The sequence below is a fragment of the Egretta garzetta genome, unplaced genomic scaffold (assembly GCF_000687185.1).
Source record: "Egretta garzetta isolate BGI_Z169 unplaced genomic scaffold, ASM68718v1 scaffold325, whole genome shotgun sequence".
NCBI classification, from domain to species: Eukaryota; Metazoa; Chordata; class Aves; order Pelecaniformes; family Ardeidae; genus Egretta; species Egretta garzetta.
This window is the reverse complement of record NW_009259833.1, coordinates 407,460-417,893: the sequence shown is the minus strand read 5'-3', so window position 1 is coordinate 417,893 and position 10,434 is coordinate 407,460. Positions and strand designations below refer to the sequence as shown.

Genomic DNA, 10,434 nt, shown 5'->3' with positions numbered 1-10,434 from the left:
CTGCCCTTCTCTGGACACGCTCCAGCCCCCCCAGGTCCTTCGGGGAGGGAGGGGCCCAACCCTGACCCCAGCATTAGAGGGGTGGCCCCCCCAGTGCCCAGCACAGGGGCACGGTCCCTGCCCTGCTCCTGCTGGCCACACCACTCCTGAGACAAGCCAGGATGGTGCTGGCCCTTTTGGCCACCTGGGCACCCTGCTGGCTTGAAGGTGACATTGCTGTCTCCCATGGGACACAGTTCATTGAAATGAATGGTAGCTGTGATTCCTACAGCAGTTATCAATCTGTGTCATAGTTTTCCTAACTAAACAGTCCCGCTGTAATGTAGTTTTACTTGTGGCTCAATATGGGTTTAAGGGAAGGGTACAGAGAAGAGAGAGCCAGATTCCTCCTCTGGGCTGCTCAGTGGAAGGATGAGAGGTAACAGACATGAGTTGGAACGTGGAAAATTGTGCCTTAATGTAAGAAAAGAATGTTTTAACGTGACAGTTGTCAGGCACTTGAGTAGGAGTCTAGAGAGGTTTGGGGAACTCTGTTCTTAAAGATAGTCAAACACTGACTGGGCACAGCCCTGAGCATCCTGCCCTAGCTGGACCTGCTTCCAGTCCTGTCCAACCTAGAGGACCCTGTGGATTAACAAAGGTCAAGCTCTGGAAAAAAGCCCGTTATTTAGCTGTTAGTGCCTCTGAAATTACACCTCTGCCCTTATACAACTGTCTCTGCAGGGGTATCTCGCTAAATACATATAAGCAAAATAGCGCTCTTCTGTTGTATGCCAAAAGTCTGATAGCAAAAGATCTTGTTGTGACTAAATTATTGTGACTGGTTTTCACAAAACAACTCGTAGCTATTGTACAGATATAAAGCAGTAAAATGAGGAAAAATACAAACTGGATTAATTTGGTAAACAGCGATGCAGCATCCTTTTGGCATGGATTTTGTCTGTTACCCATTTTTCAGTGGCTTGAAACTTGTCCCGTTAGTGCAAAGTAGGAAAACCCTGGATATATTTGTGTTACTTTATAATTCATGTTGTTTTGGATATGTTGTGTTCATTTGTTTAATACTAACAGCATGTGGGAGTTATGCATGATTGAAAGAGTCCTCATCCTTTAGAGAGTCCTCATCCTTTAGAGCTTTTAATACAACAGATATGAAATACCAAACAAATCCAGGATATACAAGATACTTGAAAACCTTATCTTAGAGTATCATTAATAGGCTTACATCAGCTAGTAATATAAGAAGTAAGTTATTAGGGATTTCAGTTGAAAGAGTATGTTTAGATGAAAGAATATTTGAAGTTTAGACTGAGTTCTAGAGGACGCTTCTTGGGTAACTGTTGTGCAAATGAAGAAAAACAGCAATAAGGACAGAAAAACTTGTATTTTGAAAAACACTTTGTGATAATTTTGCAGTATTTTTTGAGACTCACTATAGAGAATCTTTAATCCATCCTGCTGTAATGCACTAAAAATTGAAAAATTCTGTCATTCTGTCTGTCATATTACCATCTAAGGATAAAAATATGTGTTAAGGAGCGAAATTCAAACTTAGAATTGGATGGGTTCTCTGGTTGTGAGTTTGAAGACTATAGGGTCCATTAGGATTTGAAGACTTCAGCATTTCAGTGCTAAAACTTATCTTTTCGTTCTTTTTCACTGGTTTTTTTTCTTTTAAAAAAAAAGTTTACAAAATGGATCTCCTTGTGTTTTTTAGCCAACATCCATGAGAGCCATTCGGGCCAGATATGACCCCTATCTCCAGACAAGACACAGAGTGGAACAGGTACATTTTTACAGGTGGAAGGGAAATGCATTGTGATTGTGCTTTTAATTGCCTGAACCCTTAATGTAAGAAAAGAATGTTTTAACGTGACAGTTGTCAGGCACTTGAGTAGGAGTCTAGAGAGGTTTGGGGAACTCTGTTCTTAAAGATAGTCAAACACTGACTGGGCACAGCCCTGAGCATCCTGCCCTAGCTGGACCTGCTTCCAGTCCTGTCCAACCTAGAGGACCCTGTGGATTAACAAAGGTCAAGCTCTGGAAAAAAGCCCGTTATTTAGCTGTTAGTGCCTCTGAAATTACACCTCTGCCCTTATACAACTGTCTCTGCAGTGGTATCTCGCTAAATACATATAAGCAAAATAGCGCTCTTCTGTTGTATGCCAAAAGTCTGATAGCAAAAGATCTTGTTGTGACTAAATTATTGTGACTGGTTTTCACAAAACAACTCGTAGCTATTGTACAGATATAAAGCAGTAAAATGAGGAAAAATACAAACTGGATTAATTTGGTAAACAGCGATGCAGCATCCTTTTGGCATGGATTTTGTCTGTTACCCATTTTTCAGTGGCTTGAAACTTGTCCCGTTAATGCAAAGTAGGAAAATCCTGGATATATTTGTGTTACTTTATAATTCATGTTGTTTTGGATATGTTGTGTTCATTTGTTTAATACTAACAGCATGTGGGAGTTATGCATGATTGAAAGAGTCCTCATCCTTTAGAGAGTCCTCATCCTTTAGAGCTTTTAATACAACAGATATGAAATACCAAACAAATCCAGGATATACAAGATACTTGAAAACCTTATCTTAGAGTATCATTAATAGGCTTACATCAGCTAGTAATATAAGAAGTAAGTTATTAGGGATTTCAGTTGAAAGAGTATGTTTAGATGAAAGAATATTTGAAGTTTAGACTGAGTTCTAGAGGACGCTTCTTGGGTAACTGTTGTGCAAATGAAGAAAAACAGCAATAAGGACAGAAAAACTTGTATTTTGAAAAACACTTTGTGATAATTTTGCAGTATTTTTTGAGACTCACTATAGAGAATCTTTAATCCATCCTGCTGTAATGCACTAAAAATTGAAAAATTCTGTCATTCTGTCTGTCATATTACCATCTAAGGATAAAAATATGTGTTAAGGAGCGAAATTCAAACTTAGAATTGGATGGGTTCTCTGGTTGTGAGTTTGAAGACTATAGGGTCCATTAGGATTTGAAGACTTCAGCATTTCAGTGCTAAAACTTATCTTTTCGTTCTTTTTCACTGGTTTTTTTTCTTTTAAAAAAAAAGTTTACAAAATGGATCTCCTTGTGTTTTTTAGCCAACATCCATGAGAGCCATTCGGGCCAGATATGACCCCTATCTCCAGACAAGACACAGAGTGGAACAGGTACATTTTTACAGGTGGAAGGGAAATGCATTGTGATTGTGCTTTTAATTGCCTGAACTGGTGGGCTGAAAGGGTTGTGATCAGCAGCACGAAGTCCAGCTGGAGGCCAGTCTCTAGTGATAGAACCCAGCTGTCAATATTGGGGGCCAGTAATGTTTCACCTCTCTGTTAAGGGCCCATATTTTGGGACAGAACACGCTGTCCGCAAGTTCATACGTGATACCAAGTTGGGAGGAGTGGATGATAGACCAGAGGATTATGCTGCCATTCAGAGAGACCTGGTCAAGGCTGGAGAAATGGGCTGGCAGGAACCTCTTGAAGTTCAACAAAAGGAAATGCCAAGTCCTGCCTCTGGGGAGGTACAACCTGAGGCACCAGTACGTGCTGGAGGTCGACCAGCTGGAAAGCAGGTTGACAGAAAAAGACCTGAGGGTCCTGGTGGACACCAAGTTGACTATGAGCAGCATTCTGTCCTTGAGGCAAAGAAGGCCAGCAGCCTCATGGGCTGCATTAGGATGAGTGTTGCCAGCAGGTCAAGGGAGAGGATCCTTCTTCTGGCCTCATCAGTGGTGAGGCCCCATCTGGAGAGCTGTGTCCAGTTCTGTGCTCCCCAGAAAAAGAGAGACATGAACATACTGGAGGAAGTCTAGCAAAGGGCCGCTAAGATGATGAAGGGTCTGGAGCATCTGAGGAGTTGCTGAGAGCCAAGGCTGGGGAAAAGAAGGCTTCCAGGAATCTTACCAATGTGTATGAATAACTGGTGGGAGACACTAAGAAGATGGAGCCAGGCTCTTCTCAGTGGTTCCCAGTGACAGAACAGGACAGGATGCAACAGGCACAAACTGAAACCTGGGAAATTCCATTTGAATATCAAGAAACAGTTCTGAATAGTGAGAGTGACTGAGCACTGGACCAGGTTGCCCAGAGAGGTTGTGTAGTCTCCATCCTGCAAGATGCTCAAAGCTGAACAAACTGCTGTAGCTGATGCTGCTTTGAGAAGAGAGATTAATTGCCTAACAGTCATTTCCATTAGATAAATAACACGTGCTGATAGGAGACCCTATTACAACAAAATTGTAATCAACTTTTGTGGCAGTTGCTAGTTCTTGATAATTACTTACACGGAGAATTTGGTACCGAAAACAGTGGCTTTCCTACCAAAATTATTTTTCGGGGGTCTCTGCTGGAGAATTAGAAGATCTGAAGAGTTTCTCGGTCCTGTTCTGCTTTGACTGGTTTCCTGACAGGTTCCCCTGGATTCCGTGTAGTCCTTTTCTCCCACAAGTATTTAAGGAAAGTTGGTTCTACACGGATTGAAGCAGATGTGAGGAAACGTTTCCTATTGGCCATACCATATCTAAGCTAGCTTCAAACTGGAACCAGTGTAACTCCCATCAGCAAGACGCTAAACTCAAATAATTCTGCTTTATCAAAAAAACCTGTTATGCTAGGCTCAGTATCTGTACTGTGTTCTTGCAGTAGAAAAATAACTTTTTGAGGTTTTTGGGGGTGGGGATTATAAGAAATCTGTGCAAAAGTATTAACGGTTTGTCAGTCATAAAGGATGTGACAACTGAAGAAGGAATTGCAGTGTAGGAATGTCAGGGTTTTCAGAGAATTCCTTTAGATAAGTCCCTGATCGGTAATCTTTTCCTGGTGCTTTTAATTTTGCAGCTGAAGCAGTTGGGCCACAGTGTGGATAAAGTAGAGTTTATTGTGATGGGTGGAACATTCATGGCCCTGCCTGAAGAGTACAGAGATTACTTCATCAGGAACCTTCACGATGCCTTATCAGGTCACACTTCCAATAATGTAGCAGAGGCCGTCAGGTAAGCATTTTGGTTTTCTTTAATGTAATTGTTTAAAAGTGTTCTTTAACTGATGTAAGAACAAAAAATACAGAAGACAAAAATTGAGGCCTCTTTTTTTTTTTTTTTTTTTTTTTTTTGAAAGGCAACATTTATCCAAATACCTGTTTAGGCACAGAATATTTATAGCTTAACTTCCAGCATTGCTCTGGATGCTGCATAGCGCCAGCAGAAGATGGGGCCGTGGTTTATCTAGTTTCTCGTGAAGGAAATGCTAAGCTGCTTCTGATTTCTTGACATTCCACCTGGACTTCTACCTTTTATGCTTCATCACCTTGATTGGGAGTTGTGACGAGTCACATCGCCATGGGATTTATTTCCTTTAGCTGGGAAGGGGAACTGATCCTGGCTTGGAGGGAGGCCAGACGTCAGCTCCCGTAAGGGATGACTCACCCCCGAGAGCGTCAGCGCTCAGGAGCTCCGAGCCCTTTGTGCAGTCTCAAATGCAGTTGCCCTTGCAGTATTTCGGTGTGACAGGGAGATGCTCCTCTTCTCATTTTACGGTCGATGAACTGAAAATCGGAGGCCCATTTATTTGCGTGTGCTTTGGGTCATTAAATCCATAACTTCCCGGTTTGGTTTGCGGTATAAAACTGAGAAGAAAAACGAGAAAGATTTGATGTTTTGGAACTGTTAAAACTAGGTGAGCATCCCCTACTGACAGTTTTAGTTTGCTACCTTGTCATTGTCCAGTGCAGTGGATTTTCCTTGATACTGTTCTCATCTACTAAAGAAAGCGGTTTTAAAACTGAATAGGACTAGCCCTTGTCTAGCTTCATGTCTACCTTCATATTTTAAAGCTGTAATTTCATTTGGTTTTCCTCTGGAGGGCAGCAGACACTTCTGCAGGTTTTCTTTGGGTTTTTTCTTGTCATTCAAAGACCAGACAAAAAGTGCTATACTGCTCTTTCCAAGTGGATTTTGAGATAAAATCACAAACGAGTTGGGAAAAGGATTGCTTTTCTTTTGCTCTAGCGCCCTAGTTGTGAGCACAGAAGGACACAGCTCATTAGGGAAGAAGGGTGGAGTTTGCAGGTTGTCTATTGACATTATTGCTGTGCTTATACGTACGTCAGATGGTTCAGGATGTGGTTATCCCATATTTTTTCTGCTGCAGGTGTCCAGCTATTTTTACTGGACCCAAAATTGCTTTTGGAGTAGCCTGTCCTTTGCTTTGCAGATTACTGAGGAAACTATTTACGACACAGACCGTGTGACCAAGTAATTTTAAGTGCATGCAAAAATGAAGTGACTCTGAAGTCAGTGTACTGCCTTCTGAGCATGCAGATCGAGCAATGTGAGAAAACCTGCACTAACAATTTGTGGGTTTTTTCCAGCAGGTAAAGAAAGGTTTGTATTTTTGACATAAAATTCACATTAAATGCTTAGTAAATGGATGTATGTGGGAGTTATTTAAGTTGCACTTCCTAAATATTCCAGAGGAGAGAAGACTGGGTTCAAGATGAATCAGACCTTTTCATTTTGTGCTTCTTGCCTGTAGTTGTTATATGATGTCACTGCAGAGCTGTTTGGAGGTGGTCAGTGACACTTGGAATAAAGAGTCAAGGTTGAATTTATTTCTCTTTGTACATGAGGATTCAGCCCTTCTCTCTCACTGCTTCCATCAGCAGAGGATGCCACATGGGGAATACTGACAATATTTTACTTGGTTTATAGCAAGGGCACTGTGTTAGGCAATAACCCGAGATCTGGTCTCTCTCACCCCTTACTTTGAAAGTGATCATGGTAGCCTTGGATTTTTTCCTCCTTGGGCAAATCATTAGTTACTTTTAGCTTTTGTATAGTGATTCCCTAATGGGGAAAAAGACCTTCAGCCAGGATACTTAAAAAGTCTTTCTGAGCATGACCTTTGATTAAGCCAGTGTAGTATCTGTCTATATAGGCTTCCATCCACCTAACTCTGAACACATTTTTTTTTTCCCCTTTTATCCAGTCATTTCTTTACTTTGTCCTATACTTGAGCTCTGCTTCTATGTCCAACGCTGTCTTTCCAGTGATACACTGACCTGTATGGTCTGAATTGTGCAGCACTGAAAGGCTCATCAATCTGGCGTCCTCCTCTTGACGTAATTTTGAATTTGCTTCGTATAATGCTTTGTCTTGATCAGCCTGCTGCAGCTTCTGGTCCCGGTTAATCTGATAAAAAGGATGTGACTCTGTGCAATTTCAGCCGGGACAGTACGACCGTAGCCTGCCACAGAGGTATAGACTGTTCCTCACCAGGAACCGGCACTGCAAGTCAGACTAAACAAATAAGTCTTCAAGCTGCGTTGGCCCTTGGACTCCAGCTGATGTTCTGAGTTGGCTTCTGGCTTTTTTGCAGATTCAGAGTCTTAGGGTGAATCTGGCCCTGTGGTAAATCACAAAGCTGCAAACCCAGCGGTGCCTGTGTGAGAGAAATGATGTGGGACTGGGAGTGATCTGTCTTGGGGAAGAGGGGCACTGCTCTAGCCAGCTGCTGCCGGATAAATAACTCTGAAACTGTGGCTTTGTAGTCAGTGGAGAGACCAGGATCTTCATGGGATGGCTCGGAGCACCTAAGCAAGGTTGATGCTTTAAACTGTTCCCAGGTAAACTGGGCAGCTGAGTTGGGGGCTGTAAAGAACTCCCTTTATACCTCTATTTACAAAGCAGGAAGAGATCCTTTTTGCATGAGTGGACCTGACGTGAGTTAAGATTTTGGTTTTTATGGATGCATGAACAGAAGATGAGTGTAGAAGTGACCATATTTCCATACATGAAGGTTGCCAACCAAGAGTGTGATTTTTAAAAAGGTAAACTGCTAGGCTTTCATAGCGACTGCTGCGAGTGGAGGTGGGAAATGACTTCCCTGAGAAAGTGTTGCTGGTGTTTAGTATTTCCGTAGCACCTCCCTATTGAGGTAATATACACTTTTTAGAGTATTCAGAAGTCTTTGCTTGTGGTGTTTTGGTACACTTGAGAAAGAAGTTGGCCAAGGAGTGAGGAAAGAATTGCAAAGCCAGAGGGGATCTCTGTTTTGTAGAGGGTGCACAGGGAGACTGAGAAGTTTAAATTTTTATCCGCTGAGAACATCACTTAGGAGACTTCAGTGCGCTTCTGGATGGCTATCAAGCAACGTTGTAGACTTGGTGATAAGCTTCCCTTCTTTAGGAGGAGATTTTTGATGACTGCTGAAGAATCACTGTAAGACAGATTTTTCTTTTTGTACACTAGAGAAATACATCTTCCTCTGGGAGTTGCGCCCATCAAGCCAAAGTGTTGACTTGATCGCTGATTGCGGCTGCCTTTGCTCTTTCGTGAGGACAGTGAACCAAGAAGGTGTAAAACGCACATGCAAATGAGAATTGCTGCTCCCCATCATTTTGCTCCTCTCACCTGACCCATGAGTCATGAGAGGTGCTGGGCATATTTAACTGCCACCGTGACTCACCACTTAACTCCAAGGGCTGAGCACCTCTTCTCTGAGCCAGGATTTGACTTTTAATTAGCGAACAAGGCCAAAGGAGAACTGGCCCATGTTGAGAAAGGGAGGTGCCAGGAAGGTCCCCTTAGGCTACGGGCCTGCGCAGCTCCCTGGACTGCAACATCAAGCCTGGCTTCTCTCAGTGTATTGAAAAACACACAGAAATTATTTTTTTTAATTCTATTTGAGCAGTATCACGCGTTGTCTGATGTTCGATCTGGTCGTAAATCACATTGTTAATGGTGGAGTAAGAAGGGGATAAAATTGCTGGAACCTCATGTTCTGCAATTCAAGTATCTTGTGTACCTGGTATTTATGTGACAGTGCTCAGGTGCACAGCAGACATAACTATTTCCGTAATAGGTCTGTAATCCAAGACTGGTTCGGCTTTACATCCACTCATCAGTCAGTACTCTCTTAAAAGGCTCATTTTCCACTTGCATCATGCGTTGAAGCCCAGAACTTGCAGAAGTGAGTACTGTCAGCTGCGTTTGATTCCTCCTGGAGAAATTGCAGCTCCTAATACCGGACGACACCGTGAGACTGCCTTTTTCTTAGGCTTGTCATCGATTGCTTTTGCCAAGTGTCCTTTTATGTTTCCACCATTAGCTGTGTCTTCCGCTGGGCTGGTGAGCAGGCAGCAATGCTTCCTGCTGCCACAAATGTTTTCATTATCCACGAGAAAATTTCCTTTAGGTATCCCAAAAGCCGTATTGATCTTTTGGCAAGCAGTAAGCAGATAGATTCAGCTACTTTGGAGCCTTCACTGAAAGAGAAGACATGGGTTTTAAATCACCGCTGCTTAGAGGTGGATTATTGTGTGTCCAGTTTAAGACCTCTTAGCCCTTCTGAGGAAGAAAAGAAACCCCAAGCTCGGGCAGTTTCAGCAGCAGTTGGTTTGATATGTGCAGCTCCTGATGCATTTTAAAGCCCAGCTGGAAATCGCTCTTCTTGAACACGCCAGATCAGAGCAATCTTATGAAAAATGTGATTTGTGTGGTTATAAGATGTGGTTTCTGGAAGGATGGTTACATTCTTTTCTCAAATACCCAGATTAGGTCTCATGTATCAGTATTTCTTCTAACAGAAGCTGCAGTTTCTCCACATGACATACAGTGATCGTGAGGGTCGACAGCTAAGCAACTCCTAATTTTGCTTTTCAATACTGAGGAATAAACCTCCTTTCAAAAGTTTGCTCTCTGTTTTTACAGTAAGTCTGTTTTAAATTTCCCAAATGAGACTTTAGGAGTGCTGTTAGAAGATGAAGGTTCATGCCAGTAAGTCTAGTCTTGCTGCTGCCGCTGCTGTAATTTTACCAAGATTTAGCCTGGCTGCTTGACTTCTAGGGCGCAGACAGGCAATGATGTTACGTGGGGTAACAAGCAGGCATATTATGCCTTTGCTGTTGCAGCTGGCTTTGTGTATGTATTTCGCTGGCCCCACTTGTGAGAAGTTCTAGTGTGCCGTGAATCTCGAGGAAAGAGATTTAAGCAAACGTGTTTGTGGTGGGTTGACCCTGGCTGGACGCCGGGTGCCCACCAAAGCCGCTCTGTCCCTGCCCTCCTCAGCTGGATGGGGAGAGAAAACACAACGAAAGGCTCGTGGGTTGAGATGAGGACAGGGAGATCACTTGGCAATTACTGTCACAGGCAAAACAGACTCGATTTGGGGAAATTAGCTTAATTTATTACCAATCAAATCAGAGCAGGGTAATGAGAAATGAAACCAAACCTTAAAACCCCTTCCCCTCACCCCTCCCTTCTTCCCAGGCTCAACTTCACTCCCGATTTCTCCACCTCCTCCCCACCAGCAGTGCAGGGGGATGGGCAATGGGGGTTGGGGTCAGTTCATCCCACGCTGTCCCTGCCGCTCCTTCCTCCCCAGGGCAGGACTCCTCACACTCCTCCCTGCTCCAGCTGGGG

General features: G+C 43.1%; 1 protein-coding gene across 4 annotated transcripts in view; it reads left to right on the top strand.

The window, feature by feature from the left end:
- The window catches only part of ELP3 (elongator acetyltransferase complex subunit 3), a 106,838-nt gene that overhangs the window by 9,721 nt on the left and 86,683 nt on the right, over positions 1–10,434 (top strand). For 3 of the 4 annotated variants that reach the window (XM_009639901.2, XM_035895411.1, XM_035895409.1), the window contains 2 exons: positions 1,718–1,786; positions 4,853–5,007. In XM_009639901.2, the coding sequence (XP_009638196.1) occupies positions 1,718–1,786; positions 4,853–5,007 (224 nt within the window). Of the gene's footprint in view, positions 1–1,717; positions 1,787–3,113; positions 3,179–4,852; positions 5,008–10,434 lie in introns of those variants that run through there. The other variant, XM_035895410.1, reaches the window with a different exon arrangement.